Genomic DNA, 21963 nt, shown 5'->3' on the forward strand with positions numbered 1-21963 from the left:
CAATAAACTGTGAAAAAATGTACACCTTAAAATCATGAAATATAGTACATAATGCACTCACTGTGTCTTGGGTGCTTTTTCCAAATTACCTGATTTAACCCCAGAAAGGAGACCCAGTTGCACTCATTTTACAGAAAAAAAAAACCGAAACTCTGAGAGGAGACAGGACCCATTTGAGGGTACTCAGGCAGTCAGTATCCTTCCTATGTAGTCAGGCTCTGGAGCCTCCCCACACCCCTCCCAACCCAGCCCCACTCACCTATGCAGACTCTCCCCTCGATGTGTACGGTTCTGGGCACGACAGTCATGGCCGAGCTCGGGCAGGAAGCCATAGTCACGCAGCAGAGCCTGGGCACCTCTGGCCACTACAGCCACGCCAGCTGCCACACGCCGGGCCAGGTCATCCCGCCAGCCAGCGGAGCGCACTGCAAACAGTCCAGCAGGCAGTGGGGCGCCTCCTGGCAGAAGAAGGGGCTCTCCAGGCGTGCCTGAGCCCCCGCCTCCAGCCAGCTGGGGCCCTACCATGAACCAGACGTAGCCAGACCCAGTGAGGCCAGCCTCCTCGGCTGCCCGGAACACAGGCTCGGCCTCCTCACGGGCACAGAAGAGCAGGCGGATCTGAGCGCTGACGCTGCGGAGCTGGGCACTCAGCACGGCCTCACCCGCCCCAGGGTCCAGCGTCAGCGCCCCACGGTGCTCCCAGCCCACCATACTGCCATCAGTCAGCACCTCGATGTAGGATAGGAAGGCCCGGTGGCCAGGGGCACGGGTGGTCACAGCAACAAAGGACGTCCAGTCATACTCCTCCAGCACCTCAAAGATGACCTGAAGCTGCTGCTCTGTGGATGAGCCTAGCTGTAGGAAGGTGGAGCCCTTCTCCTGCAGGGGGAGGAGGAGGATGTCAGGCCTCCTGATGGGGAGATCACTGCTCGCAGGAGACAATAAGGGACCTTCAGCAACCAGCAAGGGGCTCCCAGCTCCCAGTGGTCAAAAGGGGACCTCATCTCCCAGAAGCAGATAAAGGGACCACAACTCCCACCCACCGCTGGTGGGTCACAGCTCTCAGTATGACAGACTTACTAGCCGTTTACCAAACCTGCCTCCTTTTCCTGCTGAACCTGGGTTCAGAGCTAGACCTGGGTTAGGCTTAGCCACATGACTGAGTTCTAGACTCATTTATTAAAACTCTCCCCCATGCATCTTACTTTCTTCTCTGTCTGAGGGCAGATGCAGAGGACTCAGAAGAGAACTCTGAAGTCCTCCTGGGGAATTACAGAGACACAAGAGGGAAGAGCCTGAATCCCTGAGTCACCACTTGGAGGAGTGCCACCTCTAGTCGGGAACACCTGTTTGGATTTTATATCAGTAAGAAATAACCCCACTGAGCTGTAAGGATTTATCTGTTAGAGGAGTAACATTATCATAACGAACACACCAACATCCAGTGAGGGAACTATAGTTCCCAGCAACCATTGAGAGGAACTACATCTCCCAGCATGCAATGAGGGTGCTAGAAGTACTGTCTCTCCCAACTGGAGGAAGCTTTGCTGGGTGGACTTGCCCTTCTCTGGTTTTCCTTCTAACTTCCTGTCCCCTCCTTGTCTGTTTCTTTGTCTGAACTCTTCCTGAGTCAGAATTCTAAACATAGGAGTGCTCCAGTCTTCTCTTTTCTTCTCTGTCTCCTCTTCCTGGTCATCTCATACAGATCCATGGGTTTAAATACCATCTCCTGCACCATCCAATATGGTAGCCACTAGCCAACCAATGACTATTCAAATTTCAATTAAGCAAAATTTAGTTCCCTGTTTCACTAACCACATGTCAAGTGTCCAACACTCACACATGGCTAGTGGCTATCATTTTGGACAGAGCAGATCTAGACCAGCTTCACTGCAGAAAGTTCTATTGGACAGCACTGGAGGTGTTGGTTATACCTGTCTTACCTCTACTCAACCTCTCCCCTTTGGATCTCCAAGAGCTTCTCACAATTAACATGTCAAAACCAGAATTCTAGATCTTTCCCTCACCTCAAACCTGTTCTTGTCTTTTCCTTGTTCACCCAGAAGCTCAGGTTTCAAAGCTAAAACATCCTTTCCCTCTCTTTCCTTCATGACCACATCCAGGCCGTCTCTTCCTGGTTCTCTGTTCAACAATAACCCCAGTTGTCCACTCCTCATTACTGCTCCTGTCACAACCCCCAGTGTCACCACTTTCTTGCCTAGGAAATGACAGCAGCTTCCTAACCCATCTCTGCTCCCATTCTTGGGTCTTCCAGTCCATTCTCCAGACAGCAGCCAGACTGATCTTTTCAAAATATTAATTGGATCACATTCTTTCTTGATTGAATACCTTCCAATGATTTTATCTTAGAGTCAAAGCCAAAGTCTTTGCATGAACTGGATTCCGTTGCCTGTGACCTCATCTCTTGCCACCCCCACCTCTTTGCTGTTTCTCAAACACATCAAGTTCCTTTCAGCTTTAGGGGTTTTCCAATATGGTAGCCACTAGCTACCTATAGCTATTCAAATTACCTGTCACCTCTCCTGGGGACACTTTTCCCCAGCTCTTCCATGATGGGCCTACCCCTCCTCATTCCTCAGGTCCAGCTCAGTTGTCACCATCTCAGGGAGGCCTCCCTTGGCTGCCCTCTATTGAAGCCTCATGTCAGTCATTACACCATGCAGGACAGATTTTATTATTATTATTATTATTATTATTATTATTATTATTATTATTATTATTATTATTATCTCTCCATTAGAATGCAAGGCTTTCAAGCAGGGACTCTGCATATATATTTTTCCTTTTACCACTATATTCTCCAGAACCTAAAACACCTCTGGCACAGAACCAGCCCTTAATAAATCCTCCAGTAATGCAATGAGGAGAGCAAGTGGACTTACTCCCTAGGCATGTGCCTGTGGTTACAAGTGCAAGGAAGAGGGCAGTTGTCCTGAGGGGCTGAAGTCTTCCGGCATGCAATGAAACCCTGAGAGGACCTCACCTCTCAGGTGGAAGTGTGCTGAGGGGACCACCTTCCCAGCATTCAATGGGGGCGCACAGACGTAGCTGTGAGGACCACTCTATTTCATCAGAAGGCATGGAAAGACTACACTTCCCAGAAGGGAATGCGTGTACACAGAACGGGACACAGTGCCTGGGAGACAATAAACAGAGCAGACCTCGCTTTTCAGCAATGGAAGCATGAGGGGCTACATCTCTTGGTAATAAGATCACCTCGAAGGTGACCTACCTACACATCTATGGACAATTCCATGTCAAAGAGAAGCAAATTGGACAGAGGCCTTTTCAATAACGCTCTGGACAGGAGAGAGTCCCAGAATGCAATAGTAATCAAGTTACGAAGCTGCCAAGCTCTCACAGCAGGGAACTGGTGCAGATTTAGGCTCTACCCACTCATGTGGCCCTGTCCTCTGGCAGTTCCATGTTTGTCACATTGGCTCCAACCCTGAATAGGCCCCGCCCCTTCTCTGCACCTCCTTGTTGCTGAGGCCTTTTCCTTCTCAGTCTGCACACTAGGCTAGTTCCAGTTCGGCCCTTTGCTACCGGAAGTCCACTACAACAGGCCCCTCCTGTGCCCTCGGGTTCCAGGTCTCTCTCCAGGCCACAGCCAGCTCCAGCCTCTGCCCCAGCCTCTCCTGCAGGTTCCTGGCTTTGACCTTTCAGTGGCTGGGCCTTCATCCTTCCAGGCCCAGCTTTTGGATTCTCGCTTTCCACACCTTACAGCTGAGTTGGCACTGGCCCAAACTCCGTTCCCAGGATAGGTTTCCACTCTAGACACCGCCCGTTTAGTACAGAGCGTGGGCTCTGCCTGCTCCTGGGACTCGCCTCTCACCGGTAGCCCCGCCCCTCAGTGACTGGCCACTCCCTAAAACCCACTTGTTACATGGCTCTACCCCGCTATAGCCCACTTCTCACTAATGACTCCTCCCTTTCTCATACTCCTTTCACCGATGACTCCGTTCTTCTACGTATACCTCTAAACCCCATGTTCAGCTGGCCGAGCCTCCCTGTCCCTCAGTAACCGATACCCCTCTTTCCTCGTCCCTGTCCCTACTTTCTCGGGTCCTGCCTCCTTACTAGACCTCACCCCTCTCTGAACTCCATTCTTTTCCAAGTGACTCCTACCTTGCTGATACCAGATCCCACCCCTCCCTCAGATCTTGTCATCTCAGGCAGGTCCTTTTTCGTTCCCAGTCCCGCCCCTCGATGGCCGGTCCCGCCTCTTCCCCAGATCCCACGCTCTCCCTTGACTCACCTCTTCCCTAGAATCCTCAACCCTCTCCATAAACTGACTGGCCTCTCTCAGACCCTACTTCTACATGAGTCCCCAGGCAGACCCCCCCCACCTATAGACCACGTCCCTTCAAGTTAGCCCCGCCCTCACCTAGACCTGAGCCCTACCATCTGGCGGGTCCCAGAAGCTGACCCTCCAAGCCCCGCCCTTCATCCCGCCCCTCGCTTCTGGCCCCGCCCCTCGCCTCTGGTCCCAGTCCCCACCCGCAGGTCGCGCGCACCTTGGGCGTGAGCACGAGCGCGGCGCCGCCGTGCACGGCCACGATGGGCAGCGAGGTCTGTGCCGAGAGGAAGTCAAGGATGGGCGCGACGGCGGGTGCGCGTGAATCGTCCTCGAAGACGACGCCGTGCACGCGCAGCCCCGACAGCAAGTCGCAGAGCTGCAGCACCAGGCTGCGCGGGTCCGAGCCGTTGAGCACCAGCGCCACCGGCCGCACGTCCAGGCCCGGGCTGCGCACGGCCCCAGCCACGGCTGGGCCTAAGCGGGCTGCCTCGGTAGCGTACGCGGGCCCCGAGAACACGAGCGCCACGTTGAGCGGCCGCGCCCCGCCGGGGCCCCCGCCGAGCCCGCCGGCCCCACCCGGCCCCGGCACTTCCTCCGGGAACGGGCTGGCGCAGGCCAGCGCCAGCAGCAGCAGCATCTTAGCGGGGCCCCGAGGGCCGCCGGGGCCACCGGCGCCGCGCATCACCTGCGGGCCCCGCCGGGCGGCCTCTGAGCACCAGGGTCGGGGTGGGACACAGGAGGAGGAAGGGGAGGGGCACACAGAGACGGGAAGACACCGGGAGCAGAAAAAGACACAAATAAGTGAGAGTCACAGTGGTGGGAAGACAGAGACAAGGAGACAAGATACGGAAAGAGATACACGAGGATGAGGAGATACAGGGAGGGAGAGACGCAGAGACAGGGAGGAGAGGGAAAGGTTGGAGTAAGAGAGACGGAGAGACTCAGGCAGAGGGAGAGATCCAGATGGGGAGTAATGGGGACAGGGAAGATACGAGGTGGGGAAGAGACAAGGTACAGGATGCGGAGGACGATGAGACAGGACAGGTGGGAAACAGACCCACAGAGATGGGAGCAGGAGAGACCCAGAGATGGGAAAAGAGGTATAAACAATGGAGCGATAGGGAGAGAGCACAACAGAAATCAGGAGAGAGATGGAAGAAGAGACAGGGAGATGAGGCCGAGAGATAGTACGGAGTGACAAATAAGGAGGGAATAGTAGGGAGGTCAGGAGAGATGCCGAGATGGATGAAGGAAGACAGGAGAGATAAGAGATGTAAGTTGGGCAGAGAGGAAGATGGAAAGAAACCCAGGAAGACAGAGACCCCACAGCCACCAAGAGACAAGCACACAAGAGATGGAGAACCAGGCAGAATTAGAGATTGAGGGAGGAGGCAGGCAGAGCAGACAGAAAACAGGAAGACAGAAATAGCGAGGACCCCCGCCAGGGAGGTGCCCAGCACAGACATGAAAGGAAGGCCGGGAAGGAGAGTGGCAGGAGGGATCAAAAATAAAAGGGAAAAAAAAAAGTGAAGGGGGAAAAAGATGAGAAAGGGAAAAGGGGTCAGGTGTGTGGGGGAAGAGAAAGAAAAAAGAAATTAGTGGGGCATCCTAAGGAGAGAAAAATGCCCCCTTGACCCTTCCCTCACCTAGACTACAACCCCCAGCTCATTTTCACCCCTTTACTCCTGTCCCTGTTCCTCCGTTCTCAGTAAGAGCTGGAAGGAGAGTCACGGCCCAACCCAGGCCCAGGGTGGGTTGTGGGGTTGGGTGGCACAGCTGTGGAGAGCTGGGGGACAGGGGTCCCTGGCTCCCAGCCCAGAGCAATTTAGTAAATTAGAGGAAATACAGCATCTCTTCCTGTGTCCCCTGTTGAGTACTAGCTGTCTAGGGTGGTCGGGCTAGGAGCCCAGACTTCTGGCTTGTGGGCCTGAGGGAGGAGGGCAATGGGGGGCCTGGACTCCTGGTTCCCAGAGTGAGATTACATCCTGCATTAGGGGCTTACTGAAGGAGTGAGGGTCCAGACAGGGAAGGGTTTTCTCTTGGCTGTCAATCAGGCTGTCCGGTTGCCATGGTAGCACAGGCCTCTCTACCCCACTGACAACCCAGAGTGGGGGAAAGGCCCACACCCTCCTCTCCTGCCCAGAGGCCTCCCCCGACACCCCACCCACCTTCCCAGAGATCCTGGGCCACTGTCTTCCCAGGAATGGGGGTGGGGGCTCTTAGGATGCCTGTCCCTCTCAAATTTTAGCTCCCCATGTCCCTCCTCTCCTCTGCCCTTCCCCAAGCAGCTGGTTCAATCAGCGCTCAGAATAGCCCCCCTCTCTGCCCCAAAATAATCCACAGCTGTGGCCTGGCCCCCGGCAGGGTTAACACTCCGCTCTCCTCCATTCCTGGTGGCTGCTCACTCCTCAATCCCTCCTCTGCCTCTCAGACCCACCCCTGCCTGGCCTCTGCCCTTGGGGACCCCAGGGTCCTACTCCCTGCCGAGGCCCAGGAGAACAGCTCCACCCTTCTAAAGAGGCTGGGCGCCCAGTCTTCTCCCATGAGGGATTCGGAGGGCAGTCTCCCGCCCCTCAGGAACTGAGAAGCAGCATGCCCAGCTGCCAGGGGACTCAAGAGGCCCAATGCCCAGAACCTGCACCTTCAGGGATCATGTCCAGGCCCCCAATCTCCACCTCTTCATGAGTCTCAGGCTCCACTCCCATCCCCATGGGGCCAAAGAGTCTGGTCCCCTACCCTGTCAGGGACTCAGAAGATGAAGCCCCAGCCCCCTCCTCCCTCAGATGCAGAAGCCCTACCCTCCAAGTTCTCCAATAGACTCAGAAGTCCTGGCTCTCAGCTCCCTCCTTGCCCAGGACCCAGGAGTCCAGTGCTCAATTCCGTCCTTTTCCCAGGGTGCCAGGGTCCCAGCTCCCTCCTGTCTCTAGACTCAGAAATCCAGGTGCCCAGACTTCACTATGCCCAGAAACCAGGAGTCCAGGCCCCTGGCCCTCTCCTCCCTTAATGTCCCCCTTTTGCCTCAAACCCCATCAGTCCCAACATCCTGGGCACCCCTCAGCACCAGCCTCCCCATCTGCCCTACTCTGGTCCTGTCCAAAGCACAGCCTGTCCCCCGAGCTGAGGAGGAGGAGGGTGCTAGAGATTCCTAGGGTGTCCTTATCTCCGTCACTCCCCCCCAGTCCATCACAGAAGAGCCGAGAGGAGAGGCCACTTTGATCAACAGCCCGCCCCCCCTCGCATCGTGCTGCAGACGGCGTCCGCTCCCCCCACCTACAACACCATTCTCTCCCCACCCGCATCCCGGTGCTCAGATAAGGCTGGAAGGGTGTTCCAGAACCTTGAGGAAGGGGTGGGAGCTTGGGGTGAGGGGTGCCGGGGCCTGGATGCCCTCAAGGTCCTTGGCAGGGGTATTAATAGCAGACTCATAGCTCTGAGAAGGGAGGGCAGAGAGAGAGGAGAGAGGGAGAGGGACCGACCGGCATGCGGGGGGGGGGGGGATTGATGCAGGCAGGGGGTGCAGAGGGAAGGTGAGGTGGAGAGATGGGGATAGATATAGGGGTGTCAGGTAGATGGGGCTGGGTAGAGAGAGCAAAGTGTCAGGGAAATCGGGGGGGGGGTAGGAAGCCTAAGGTGTAGAGAACCGGGAAAAAGGGACTCAGAGACCGAGAAAGAGAGGGAGCAGAGGAGAGTCCCCAAGAGACAAGGGAGCTGGGGGGGGCAGGGGGGGCAAAGATCCGTGCTCATTATTCAATCCTCCTCCTTCCCTGAGGCCCAGAGCCAACTTTCCCTGTCCTAGATCTGGGGGTCCACGTCTCCACCCCCACCCCCTCAGCCCCTACCCCGGACTTACCTTTTCATGACCCTGTTCTGTGGGGGGAATTGCGGGGGGGCTAGGACCGGAACCCGGAGTCCAGCGACCCGAAGATTCCGCGGAGGGCTCAGAGAGCCGCTGGGGGGCCAGGCCCTGGGGCGGCAGCGGGCACAGCGGGGGCCTCCTGCTTGTCCCTGGCTCCGGCTCGCCCTCCTCTTCTTCGGTCCGTCCTGCCCTGTCTGTCCCCCAAGGTTGCGGCCACCCCGACTAGGCGAGGACGCCGCTACACATGTTGCGCTGGAAGTTGGGCCCCGGACATTGCGGAGGCTGTCGGGGTGTCCTCTCACCGCCCCGATCCCGTGGGGATCCCCCTCTGCCCACCCTGGGTGCCCCCCTCTGCTGCTTCAGCCCGGGCTCCTCCCCCCACCCTGTCCATGTGTCCAGTCCCGCCTCTCCTTGGCTCATTCGCACCCCCCCCTTTGTGCCCTCAGCGCCCCCCTCTCCACCAGCGTCTGTGTCTGTCTGTCTGTCTGGGTCACCTCTGAAGCCAGTGGCTGATCTATGTGCTTGTGTGAGGGGCGGGAGATGCCTCTCTGGGGAACTGCTTGCCCCTTCTCTGCTTGGCCACCTCTAGACACCCCCCCAGGCGCCCCCACTCTGAAACCCAGGCAGAAACACACAGACACACGCACACACGCACAACCTCACTTCCCTGGGATTCCCTTCAACACCCCCGGAGCTTGAGGAGGGAGACACACACACACGCGCGCACACACACACGCAGGGGTCCGATGGGGGCCGGACTGCCAGTGCCGTCAGGGGCTGTGCGACAGACAGGAGGACACTCAGGCAGCCAGGGACGCCAGACGCCCAGCCGGACGCAGGCAAGAGGCACAGAGCCCAGGTACACACCATCCATTCGGGTTTGGGGCTGGCGGGAGGAAACCGGGGGGCCCAGCGGCACCCAGGAGGCTGCTCAGGGTCGGTACAGACAGGCAGACCCTCCCTCCCTTGCCGCCCGCCGCAGCCCGTACAGACACACCCCCCCCTCCACCAGCGCAGCCCCAGACACCCGGACCCACAGATCCTCACCGGGCAGATGGCAGATGCACGAGAGACCCCTGGGGGCCGGGCGGACCCGCCCAGGCCAACACCCCCCTCAGCTGGGTACGGATGGCCGAGGGAGGCTGCGGGCGGAGGGTGCCGCTGCGGCCGCGGCTTGAAGGAGCCGGAGCGGGAGGGACTCGCACACTCGCTCTGTTCTCACACACACACACTCACTCGGGATGCGATTAACATTCAGTCCCCGTCCGCCCCTGCCGGGAGATCCACAGCCCCCCTCGTGGCCTCCCTGGGGACCCCTCCTCCTGCCAGGGCTGGGGGAGGGGGCTGCCCCCCACCCCCCAGCGCCCAGCCTCTGCCTTCCTCCTGGGACAACAGGGCGAGGGGCTGCAAATAAAAAAGGGGGGGGGGGAGTGGGAGCAGGCAGGGACTCAGAATCTGGCACTGAGACATCAGGTTTGGACCTGGACTTCACGGCTGGGGGGCGGTTCTTGCTGTCCTCTGCTCCCTCCCCACTTTGAGGCTTCAGAAGCAGGAGGCCATTCACCGACTTTGGTCTCCAGCATGCTAGGACCTAGCTTTTGGCTTATATTGATCCAGAAGGCCAAGCTTGAAACCTAAGTCTCTGTGAGGCCAGAGGTCCAGGCTCCCAGCCTCTTCCTCTCTCAAAGCGAGAAAATCAAATCCCACACCCCTTCTTCCCCAGCACCCAAAAGTCCAGGCCTCCAGCCCCCTTGCTCAGACCTAGGACTTCAGGTGACTGGTGCCTTCTTCACTCAGACCCAGGAAATTAGGCCCCCAGCTCTTCCTCCCTCAGGACCCAGGACTCCAGGCCCCTAGACCCTCTTCCCCCAGGACCCAAAAGCCCAGGCCTCCACCCTACTCCTCCCCCAGGACCCAGGGATCCAGCCACCCCCCAGACCCAGGAGTCCACCCCCTGGTTCCCTTCTCCACCGGTACTCAGTAATGCAGGACCCCTCCTCCAGGCCCGATTCCCTTTTAAGCACTCAGACAACCTGACCCTCTAGCACAGCGGTTCTCAACCTGTGTGTGGGTCACGACCCCTTTGGGGGGTCAAATGACCCTTTCACAGGGGTCACCTAAGACCATCGGAAAACACATATATAATTACATATTGTTTTTGTGATTAATCACTATGTTTTAATTATGTTCAATTTGTAACAATGAAAACACATCCTGCATATTTACATTATGATTCATAACAGTAGCAAAATTACAGTTATGAAATAGCAACAAAAGTAATTTTATGGTTGGGGGTCACCACACATGAGGAACTGTATTAAAGGGTCGTGGCATTAGGAAGGTTCAGAACCACTGCCCTATCACAAACTACCGTCAGGGGTCCACTAATCCAAGGCTCATGTACGCATCCCTCTGAGGAATTCATATCTCTGAACCCCTTATTTTATTGAGAGGTCTTGGCCTACATTACCTGTGGGTACTCGGACATCCAGGAGGAAAGCAGCATCTACTCCTAGCAGACAAAGCCTGGCCTTCTCAGGTCCCTCAAGACCAGCTGCCCAGTTCCTACCGCGCCTGCTAGACGGGCTGGGCCCAGCACTTCCATAGTGTTGGGCTCCTGAGGGCAGAGGCGAGGAGTGCGCGCGCGTGCCCGTGCGCGCCTGTGCTCGCACACGCCTGCGAGGGGCAATCCTGGATTTGGGGCTGGAGCTTGGGCAGTGGGCTGCTGCCTTCAGGGTCTGAGAGAGCAGAGGTGAAGGCTTATATTCTTGAAATAGAAGAGACCTGGGACCTGAATTTGTGGGTCTCAGAGGGAGGAAGGAATTGTGCTCCTAGGTTCCTGGGTCAAGATGCTGGAAACACAAGATGGTTGAAGTGGGACCCTAGGAAGGAGGGCTGGGGACCTGAACTCCTGGGTCCTGGGGATGGAAGGGGGAGGGGTTCCATACTTCTGGGTCCTGGGGAAGGAGGGGGTTGGATGCTTGTACTCCTGAGTCCTAGGAGGGGAGGAGAGTGGGAGACTGGACTACTGGGTCCTGAGATGCGAGGGGCTGGGGGGGGGGTTCCAATTCCTGGGAGGTGGGGGCTAGGACACTGAGCTTCTGGGTCCTGGGATGAGAGGAGGCTGGTAGCTTGGACTTCCGTGTCCTGGGAAGGCGTTGGGGTGCTGGACTCCTGGGTCTGAGGGTAGCGCTGGGGGCTGCTTTCTTGCCCTTTGGGTGGATTAGAGCTTGAGGCCCATGAAAAGGCAGCCTCTGGATCGCTGTCTAGGATTTTTCAAGCTCAGAGACCAGCCTCCCTAATCGTTGTCAAGGGCACAGGTGGACACAGACTGCTTAGGGGAGCAGGTGCCAGGTTTGGGAGTTTCAGATCCCCGTGAACCCGCAAATTTCTAGGAGTCGGTCTTCGGGGTGCATTCAGCACCGACGCTGCAAGCCGGCTGGTGCAGGGTAGGGGGCGCCAGAGAGCCGGGACTCCGCCCTCTGGGGCGGAGCCTCCCGCCCGGACTCCTCCCCCTCCCGCCCTCTCCCTCTTCCCAGCTCCAGCTCCGCCACCAGCTCCCGCTTCGGCTCCCCCTCCAAGAGCCCCCTCCCAGGAGCGGAGCCCACCCGAGGGCCCCTCTCCTGTCCTCCAGCCCAGCCGCCCGGCCAGAACAGCCGCCCCGGGGGGCAGTCCCCCAGCAGCCTGCCTCCCTCCAGCCCCGCCAGACCCCCCCAACCATGAATCTCTTCCGATTCCTGGGAGACCTCTCCCACCTCCTAGCCATCATTTTGCTACTGCTCAAAATCTGGAAGTCCCGCTCGTGTGCCGGTGAGACGCCCGCGGGCGCGGGAGTGCGGGGGAGAGCGCGGGGGCATTCCACGACCCGGGGAAGGGTTTGGAGGCACTAGGGGGACGGGTCCCTCCCCCTCCCCCTCCCCCTTGCTGGGGACACCCCCGCCCAGGTCCGGGGTCACCTGGGGGTCAGCTCCCTTCACCAGACTGGGGGTGCATACAGTTTGGTGGGGGTGGCCCCTGGCACCTAGTTTAGCCTCCCCCGGCCCCGCTGTGGGAGGCAGCGTGTTCCGGGGTTTGAACAGGGACCCGTGGCAGGCAGGGAGGTGGCTGGGAGTTGGTGACGTGGACCGTGGCGGCCAGGAAGAGAGCAGGAGGGAGGCGACAGGTTCTGGGGGCGCTGAGGTCAAGGAGGGTTTTCCTGAGGCCCCACCTGAGGTCTAGACTTGGCAGGACCCTGAGGGGACCGGGGGTGGCCGTGAGGCCTAGTCTGGGACCGAGCCTCGGGCTGGAGTAGCTCTGGAGCCGGGCTGCCCCCTGGCTGTGGGCGGTGGGAAAGGGCCCTGCTCAGGCAGGGCGGGCTGGGGAGGCCTCCAGGGACAACTGCGCTCTGGAGCTGCTTCCAGGCTCTTCCCAGGCGCTGGGCCGAGGTTTATTCCCCGTTCAGTCCACCCCCAGACTCCCCCCACTCTCCGCACCACAGGGATTTCGGGGAAGAGCCAGGTCCTGTTTGCTGTGGTGTTCACGGCCCGCTACCTGGACCTTTTCACCAACTACATCTCACTGTACAACACGTGCATGAAGGTAAAGCACTTCCCCACCGGCTGGGCCCTTCTGGGGGAGAGTGTGGGTCTCAGACTCCTGGGTCTGAGGGAGAAGGGGCTGGAGTTCCAGACTCCGGGGACAGCCTACTGGGGGGGGGGAGGGGGCACAGGCCCCTGCTGTGAGCTGACATGCCCTCCTCATCCTCCCCTCAACAGGTGGTCTATATTGCCTGCTCCTTCACCACAGTCTGGATGATTTACAGCAAGTTCAAAGCCACCTATGATGGGAACCACGACACGTTCCGGGTGGAGTTTCTTGTTGTTCCCACGGCCATCCTTGCATTCCTGGTCAACCATGACTTTACCCCTCTCGAGGTAGGCTACCTGGCAGGGTCCCTGTAGTGGGGGATGGGCCGTGGCAGAACAGCTATTGACAGTGGACCCTCTCAAAGGCTTCCTTCTGCAAGCTTTGCTGAAACTTCCTTATTTTAGGACATGAGGTTCAGTGCATGGGCTCTGAAATCAGGTGATAGTAATGCAATAGCAGCAGCCACTCCATGTGCCAGACGCTGCTCTAAGTATTTCACGTACATTAAGCCATGACTTTTCACAGCAGCCTCATTTTGCAGATGAGGAAACTGAGGCTTAGGGAGTCTAAATGACTCATTCAAGGTCAGTTGACTAGTGAACAGCTCAAGAATTGGGAACAGGGCCTCTGAAGCCAGGCTTCTTGGATTTGAATCCCAGATCTGCGACTTTCTATTAGTGTGACTTTGGGCATGTGAGCAGACCTCTCTGTGCCTCACTTTCCTTATTTATAGAGTTGAGATCAGGTCACGTCAGGATTTACTGAGATTATACAGTATCGCCTAGCAGTTAAACACATAGACTCTAGAATCAGAGAGCAGGGATTCGAAGCCCACTTAGCAGCTGTGGGTACTTTGGGCAAGTCAGTTTCTCTGCACTTCAGTTTCCTTGTCTGTAAAATGGGGATAATCAATTTCTACCTCAGAGGTTCTAATGAGGGGTTGATATTGGTAAAGCACAGTGAAGAAGTTCTTTTTTTAAAAAAAAATTATTTATTTACTCTTAGAGAGAGGGGAAAAGGGGAGAAAGAAGGAGAGAAACATCAATATGTGAAAGACACATTGAATGGTTGCCTCTCACACACGCCCCCAACTGGGGAATGTGGCCTACAATCCAGGCGTGTTCCCTGACAAGGAATCGAACCTATGATCTTTTGGTTTGCAGGCTGGGGCTCAATCCACTGAGCAATACCAGCCAGGGCAGGAAGTTCTATGTTAATGTTTCTTCAGTGACTGAAGTGTTTAGTACTTTGCTGGTACTTTTCCTCCTCCACATTAGCTGTCATGGTTTTTATTTTGTGGCATTTTGATGGCACCTGTACAAAGTCCTGGGAGGAATTTTGGGGAGGGTCTGTGCTAAATCCGTGCTCTCCTGCCTTATAGGAAGCTGGCCCTAAGTGGCCAGATGGGCTGTTTTCTTTTAAAGATTTTATTTATTTTTAGAGAGAAGGGGAGGGAAGGAGAAAGAGGGGGAGAAACATCAGTGTGATCAGTACCTCTCACACACCCCCAACCTGTGACCTGGCCCACAACCCAGGCATGTGCCCTGACTGGGAATTGAGCTGGCTGGTTACCAGATCGGTGCTCAATCCACTAAGTCACACCAACCAGGGCTGATGTTCTCAGGAGTTTTCCTGCTAGATCTTGCTTTAAAATTTGGACCACAGATTCAAAATATATTTGTAAAAGCACCTTGTATGCCAGACAAAACTGATGGGGCGGGGGGGCGGGGACTTTTGGCCCACACATCAGCAGAAAGCTGCGCCGTGCTGTGGTGGGAATGCCGGACTTGGCTGCAGGCCCTGCACTTTGCAAAGCATATCGTCACCACCCAACCTGAAGCACTCACCCAAACTGGCCCGTTTCGCAGAGGGAGAGACTGAGGCTGGGGGAGGCAGTGGGGCTTGCTGCAGGTGGAATGTGCCAGACCAGAACCCAGGCCTTTTGACTCCGGTTCTTTTGGTTCCCTCATTCAGAGGGGGGAGTTCACTTGTGCGAAGTATCGGTGCTGACTGAGCGTCTGGCTCCATGCTGGCCATTCTAAATACGCCGTCATCCTGTCTGATCCTGCAGCCACCCGGGGAAGCAGACATCCTCATCCTCACTTCTGGAAAAGTAGGGTGAGGCTCAGGAGAGAGCTCACAGCGATTGAACCGAGGTCTGCCTGCTTTCAAAGGCTATGCTCTTAGTTGGTGCATACTCAAAACATTATTATTACTATTTTTTAAAATATTTTATTTATTTACTTTTAGAGAGGAGGGGGAAGGAAGGGATAAAGAGAGGGAGAGGAACATCGATGTCTTTCGGTTGCCTCTCATGCACCCCCAGCTGGGGACCTGGCCCACAACCCAGGCTTGTGCCCTGACTGGGAATCAAACTGTCAACCTTTTGGTTTGCAGGTCGGCGCTCAATCCACTGAGCCACACCAGGCAGGGCTCAAAACATTATTTTTTAATCATAGAAGGAGACTATTTAAAATTTCAGACGTCATGAATAGATAAAAATAAATGTGATATTAACACATAACCTCCCATATCCCCGTACACTGTGATTCTAGTCCCAAGGGTGTTTCAGGGGTAACAGTTGGGTGTGCATCAATTTACTTGGTAGCTTTTCCGAGAGTTTCCACTAACCTGATTTGCTAAGAGCCTTGCTGGAGGATTCTGAATGGTTATGGGAGCAAACTCTGGAGTCCAGCTTCCTGGGTAGGAATCTACCCACATTTTAGCTGTGTGACCTCGAGCCTCAATCTCTTCATCTGTACAATGGGGATAAGAATAGGACATACCTGATAGGGGAAGGCAGTAGCCCGTTCACACCTGTCAGGTTCGGGCAGCAGTGCTTCATAGGAAATGCCATATAAGCACATGTTGTTATGAATATGTTCTGATGCGCCTCACTTCCCTCCCACAAACCAAAGCAACTGAGGAGGAGGCAGACCTGCCACCTGGCCTTGTTCTCTGAGGGGAGGTTTTGGTGTGTCTGCGGATCACAAGCCACCCCAGATGGGACTTTAAGGTTGCAGAGGACTGAAAAGGGGCCAACCGATGTCTGTAGGTTCTTCTTCCTGCTCTCCTGCTCTTGAGTGATGACTCTCACCGGTCCCTAAACAGTGGCCTGTGACAAGCACATGGGAGCTCATTCCCATTCACTCACTCAGTCATTCAGACATCGAATATGTGCCAGGCATTGTGCCACGGGTGGGGCCGTGGTGTGAACAAGAGGGAGGATCCTGAGCCTCATGGCTCACATTCTGGTGAGGGGTGCCAGGAAAGAGATGAGACAAGGTGATGTGACAGTCCTGGGGGGATGGTGGTCAGGGAAGACCTCTCTCAGGAGGTGACTGATAGGCTGAGCCTGGAAGAAAGTGGGGGAGGCAGAATATGATAGTCTGGGGAAAGAGCTGCGGGAATAGCCAGTGCAAAGGCCCTGGGGCAGAAAGCCTGGCATGATGCAGGGCCGGACAGAAGGCCCGGCTGCAGCCCCAAGATTGAGGGAAGGGACTAGGAGATGAGGATTGGTTGGGGAGGGCCTTGAAGACCAAGGTTAGATTTGGATTTTATTCTGGTTGCGATAAGAAGTCGCTACTGGATGGGTTTAAGCCAGGGAGTGACATGTTTTGATTTATGTCTCTAAAGGTTGCCCATAGAATGTCGCCCCTACAAGAGCAGGAAAATCATTTAGATATCAATTTTACTTTATTTTCAAATACTTTATTTATTTTGAGAGAGGGGAAGGGAGGGAGAAAAAGAAACATCAGTGTGAGATACATCGACCTGTTGCCTCTCGCACGCCCCCTGGGGGGACCAGGCCCGCAACCCAGGCCTGTGTCCTGACTCGGTATCGAACTGGTGACCTTTTTGGTTCACAGGCCGGGGCTGAACCCGCACCAGCCAGGGCTAGATATCCATTTTAGAGATAAGCAGAGACTTGGAGAATCTGGGTTTCTTGCCCAAGATCTCACAGAAGGGAAGTGTCAGAGCCAAGATTCCTGCCGGGTTCGCCGTTTAGAGAGGCATCATTGGCAAGTGCTCACGAGCGCCGACTCCGAACCCTTGGTTTGCATCCCAGCTCCGCCACTTGCTGGCTGCACGGTTTTGGGCAAATCTCTTTCCGTGTCTGGGCTCGTTTCCTCCTCTGTAGAATGGGGGCGCTAATGACAGCACCTCCCTCGTGGGGTCGTGCTGGGGATGAAATGGGGACCCGCGCGGGCCGGGCAGGGCGCTGTCTGGCACACAGCAAGGCTGCTGGTGGGCGGTGCCGTCCGTTCTCCTCTCCGGCCTCCTCTCCGGCATCACCGTCTGCGGCCCTCCCCCCCATCTGCCTTCTCTCCCGCCCTGCCCCCTCCCGCCTCGTCCTGCCCTCTGCCCCTGCTCTGCTTCCTCCCTGCAGATCCTCTGGACCTTCTCCATCTACCTGGAGTCGGTGGCCATCCTGCCGCAGCTCTTCATGGTGAGCAAGACGGGCGAGGCGGAGACCATCACCAGCCACTACCTGTTCGCGCTGGGTGTCTACCGCACGCTCTATCTCTTCAACTGGATCTGGCGCTACCACTTCGAGGGCTTCTTTGACCTCATTGCCATCGTGGCCGGCCTGGTCCAGACGGTCCTCTACTGCGATTTCTTCTACCTCTACATCACCAAAGGTAGCCAGCATGGAGCCGGCCATAGGGGTCCTGCCCCCTCCCCAGTTCTCGCCCTCCATCGCCCCAGCGCTGGATCTCTCAGGGAAGGGACGGCTTCCTCTCCCCTGTCCGGGGGCTCCAGGACCCCCTCCCTCCTAGGAATTCAGCCCCCCAGCCCTGGCCTCCCTGAGGACCAAGGAGCCGCTCTCCTCAGCCCCCACATCCCTGAGGGAAGAGAGCGAGGTGGCAGGGGCTGCCTTCCTGCACACCGGTGCTTTCTCCTTGGGTCACACAGAGACCAGACGTCCCTCTCCCCGGCCCTTGGGCATTTGCGGGAAGAGGCGACAGGACAGAGAGGGGCGAAGTGGCCTCTGACTTTTTCTCTTTCGCTATTTGTCCTAAGCCCTCCTGCCCTGAGGTTCCAGATCTGTAGGTGTCAGTCCCACACCCATAAAAACACCTGAATTCCCATGTTCCCAGCCCCAGCAGCGCCCAGAGAAGGGAGGGTCTTGTCTTTGTTCATTGATCTCTGTCCTCACCCACAGGGACTCAGGCCCACTATGATAGATAGATTGATTGATTGATTCATTTATTGAGCACTTTCTGTGTCCCTGGCCAGGGCTGTGCTCTGGGGATGCCACAGTAGGGACAAAGATGGATGGGGCCCTCCCCTCCCCTATAAATCCAGCGGGGGGAGATGGTGGGTGAGCAAGTCAGGAGAGAGAATGCAAGTAGTGTGGAGCTATGAGCAAAGGAAACCGGGGGTGCGAACAGCTGCGGAGAGTGAGGGGGCTGCCTTCCATGGCAGGGCGCCTCTGGGGTGGCCTCTTAGACAGGATGATGATGAAAGCGGAGACCCGAGAAATCAGGTGTCAGTCCTTGTGAAGGAAAGAGGGGACAGGAGGGCGGAGGCTGGGAGGCAGCCCTGGGCCCCTCGTGGTTAAGGCTGGGAGGGGCAGAAGGTGGTCTTGCCTGTCCAGCCCTGCGAGACCCTCGGACCCCAGCTCCCTCTTGCCATCCAAGGCCTCCAGCCTGAGCCCTTCAGGGGTGGGAGAGGAGGTCATCACTAGAAGACACGGGCTCCTCTAGTCTCAATGCTGAGCCCCTAGGATGAGACTAGGGGCCTCCCCCACCCCTCCCAGTAATTCTGGCTGATTTCCCCAGTTTATGACCAGGGTCCTGGGGCCAACCCTCCTCGCATCTCCGCCCATCCCTGCTCTGGGTGTGGGAGGCCGTCCCCTCTGAGGGGGACCCCATTGTCACGCCTGCCCCCCTTTCTCTCCTCACAGTCCTGAAGGGGAAGAAGCTGAGTTTGCCAGCGTAGCCCTGGTCCTGGCCGTCCCTCTCCTCGGCAGTGGAGGGAGGCAGAGGAAGGCGACGGGAGATGGAGAGCCTTCCTGTCCAGGGGTGACTTTTTTAAGATCCAACCTTTCCCCACTCCCCATCTTCCTCCTGCCGGGTTTCAGGGGGTGGTGGAGGACCCGAGACTTGGGGAGCTCAGGACCTGGGCTGTTTGTAGTTTTTTGCCTTTTAGAGAAGAAAAAAAAAATCTTTCCACGAATTTAGTTTTTGATTCTGATGACTCATGACTCCTTTCTCTTCTAGTCTCTGGCTCCGATTTTATAAACTGTGTCGAGTATCCTGTACTGGGGGGGGGGGGGGCACAGGGTGGGAGATCTTTTCTCTCCCCTAAACCTCTTAGCTCCCTTCCAGATCCTGCCCCCCACCCCACTGTTTGCCAAACACTAAATCTGCCTACACCCGCCTTCCCGACCTCCCACCTCCCACCCTGGCCGTGAACACAGCCCCTGCCCCCCAAACTTCTTGGCTTGGGAGCGGGAGGAGGGGAGAAAAGGTCTCCCCTGATTTTTCGTAATAATTTTTTCCCAGAGTTTGGGGTTTTTTAGTCTTGTCCTTGTTTTTTGGGCATTTAGGGGGCTGGCTCCAGGGTCACCGTGACTCAGCCACCATGTTTTTTGTACAGAATTGATGGTTGATTCTTCGTTCTCTTGAAATAAACTGAGGAAAATGACGCCTCTCTTTCGCTACTCCTTGCCCTCTCTCTGGCGTTTGCGGGGTCACACCGGAGCCCCCTTCTCTGCTTCCGCTTTGTCCCCTTGACCATCTGCAGGCGACTGAGGCCTGGGAGGAGCAGGAAGATGAAAAACTGGGTTTCCCAAGACTCTGAGCTCTACCCTGACTGCTCACGGTTCCACTGGGGAAGATGCTTTGGAGACAAAGATCTCGAAGATTCTTCCTATCTTGGCACGGAACTTCCCTGACTGTTCTCCTGAATCTCAGGGTGACAGAGGACCTTCGGAGGTCACCAGCAGGCAGCCCCCATCCCACCCTCATCTGGCATTTTGTTGAGCCGTTCTGTTTTCTTTAAAAAAAGGGATCAATTGCCAGTCTTTAAAAATTAGTTTCACATTAAAATCTGAATTCCTGGATTCTCTTGGAAAAAACAAAACAAAACCATCCGCCAGACAATGCCGGGTCCTCGTTTCTGGGTGGCAGCAGGTGGCTGGAGCTGAGGGACAGGACGGTCCCAAGCTTTCTACCTCAGTCCCCAGGACTCAGCCCGGGGTCATTACCACTTATTATCGGGCTGGCATGTCATTTTTGTTTTTGTGGAGTCAGAAGGAAAGAGATATTTTCCATGTCTCCCTCCACACCCGGCCTATTTCCTTCCCTTCCATTACCTGCCTGGCTTTGGGGTTTTGTCCCAGAATTAGTCAGACTCCCTAGGTGTCTGCCGAGACCTTCCTTAACCGCCCCCAGATCTCCCGCAGGATGGCTCTGGGAGCTTTAGGAGGCAGGTAGCTGGCGTTTCCTGAGCATTTCGTTAGTGCCAGGCAGTGTGGGTTACATGGAGGACTCCCCGGACCCTCAGCACCCCTGCAGGGGTCACTGTGGAGGAGGAAACCGAGGCTTACAGGACGAGTGGCAGAGGGGCGTTTGTGCCCAGGCTTCCTGGCGCTGGAGCCTCTGTGTTTTAAAAGCCACTGCTGTGGGGTTTTTCAACTATTTGTTGTTCTTTCTCTTAAGCCAAGGGACCTTCTGTTCAGAGGAATGTTGCCCAGAAGCCTGATATGGGAAATGCAGGAACAGGGCTGCTGGGGTGGATTTGGGGCTGGAAAGTGGCCCTCTTGGAATTTAGTCTGAAAACCATCACTCCCAATGTGGCCCAAGTCTCTAGCTTTCCAGCCGACACAGCTCGGGCCCAGAGGAGCTACGTGATGTGTCCCAGCTTACCCAGCTAGCGACAGTGAGGACTAGAGCGCCAGTCCTCCCGTTCCCCACGTCCCAGAGCCGCCCTTCACTCCACAGCTGCCATTTTCCCTGAGGCCCACAGGGACCACGTCTTGTTTATTCTGTGCCCTAGAACTGAGCATGGGGCCTGCCCCACAGGAAACCTCGCAAAGGGACTACGAACCCCCGTGTGACTCCCCACAACTCGGGTCCCTTTGTCCGGTTTGTAAACAAATGAATGCTCTGCAGGCCACCGTGACCTTTGTGTGGGTGCGTTTTGTTTGGCCTGCATAACATTAAAAGAAAAATCCACATAAAGGAATGTCCAAATGTTCTGGAAAAACCAGAAGGTTCTAGAGATACGATGTCCAATATGGTGGCCATCAGCTACATGTTACCATTAGCACTTAAAATATGGTGAGTCCAAACTGAGATGTAAAATATGCAAAGGATTTTGAGAACTTGGTACGAGAGAATGTAAGATAGCTAATAATTTTTTTATACTGATGACATGTTGATCATATTTTGAATATACTGGGTTAAATAAAATACATGAACATTTCATTTGTTTTGTTCTACTTTTCTTAATGTGGCTGCTAGACTATTTAAAATTCCACACCCTGCCCTGGCTGGTGTGGCTCAGTGGATTGAATGCTGTCCTGCGAACCACAGGGTCGCTGGTTCGATTCCCAGTGAGGGCACAGGCCTGGGTTGTGGGCCAGGTCCCCAGTTGGGGGCACATGAGAGGCAAAATAAAAATAAAATAAAATTCCGCACCCTGTGGCTCACATTATATTCAATCAGACAGCGCTGCCCTGGGCATCCCAGGCCTAGTGTGCTGAGCGGGGAAAGCTGAGAAGAATGCCCGTCCCAGACACAGCCCCTGCCTCCACTACGTACCCAACAGGTGCTCCACCCACTGGGGTTACCTGCCTGGCCCTACAGACAGGAGCATCCTGTGGCCTGTGCGTGTAAGTCCTCAGGGAGCTTTGGGGTTTCTAGAAGAAAACCCCCATCTCTCCCCAAAAGTCTTCCACATACTGGCAGACAAGCATCTCCCTGACCTCAGTCACTGACTCGCCATCCCCGGTTCTTTTAATGATTCGTCACACAGCTTGGTTTTGAGTTGGGTCCCTTGTCACTGGAGTGAGAGAGAGAGCTTGGGCCCTGGTGTGAGCAAGAGGGGGGCCCCAGTGCAGCCTTGGTTCCTAGTGCTTCCTCTACGGGCGGAAGCATCCTCTCTCTCTCCGAGCTTGAACTTCCTCAACTGTGCTTGGGACGCCTCG

The 21963-nt window shown here is 56.0% G+C and overlaps 2 protein-coding genes across 2 annotated transcripts in view; one reads left to right on the plus strand and one right to left on the minus strand.

The window, feature by feature from the left end:
* GRIN2D (glutamate ionotropic receptor NMDA type subunit 2D) overlaps positions 1-5003 on the minus strand; it is a 33605-nt gene extending 28602 nt beyond the window's left edge. Inside the window, exons 1-2 of the mRNA XM_090259989.1 lie at positions 4539-5003; positions 260-879 (exon numbers count right to left, since the gene is read on the minus strand). Coding sequence (XP_090116115.1) covers positions 260-879; positions 4539-5003 — 1085 coding nt within the window. The remainder of the gene's footprint in view (positions 1-259; positions 880-4538) is intronic.
* A 6698-nt stretch (positions 5004-11701) lies between these two features.
* Positions 11702-19457, plus strand: KDELR1 (KDEL endoplasmic reticulum protein retention receptor 1). Its single transcript, XM_090259738.1, has 5 exons — positions 11702-11987; positions 12655-12755; positions 12932-13090; positions 17194-17446; positions 18715-19457. The coding sequence occupies exons 1-5, from the start codon at positions 11897-11899 to the stop codon at positions 18747-18749; spliced, it is 639 nt and encodes a 212-aa protein (XP_090115864.1). The 5' UTR covers positions 11702-11896; the 3' UTR covers positions 18750-19457.
* The last annotated feature ends 2506 nt before the right edge of the window (positions 19458-21963 follow it).

Source organism: Furipterus horrens, unplaced genomic scaffold (genome assembly GCF_987537825.1).
Source record: "Furipterus horrens unplaced genomic scaffold, mFurHor1.1.pri manual_scaffold_13, whole genome shotgun sequence".
Lineage (NCBI taxonomy): Eukaryota > Metazoa > Chordata > Mammalia > Chiroptera > Furipteridae > Furipterus > Furipterus horrens.

What these genes read in the sequence shown, in the direction of transcription:
- KDELR1 (XM_090259738.1), top strand. Translation starts at nt 11,897, where the DNA reads ATGAATCTCTTCCGATTCCTGGGAGACCTCTCCCACCTCCTAGCCATC. An exon ending in TGTACAACACGTGCATGAAG is followed by an intron (nt 12,756 to 12,931) that starts GTAAAGCACTTC and finishes TCCCCTCAACAG; the next exon opens with GTGGTCTATATTGCCTGCTC. An exon ending in ATGACTTTACCCCTCTCGAG is followed by an intron (nt 13,091 to 17,193) that starts GTAGGCTACCTG and finishes TCCTCCCTGCAG; the next exon opens with ATCCTCTGGACCTTCTCCAT.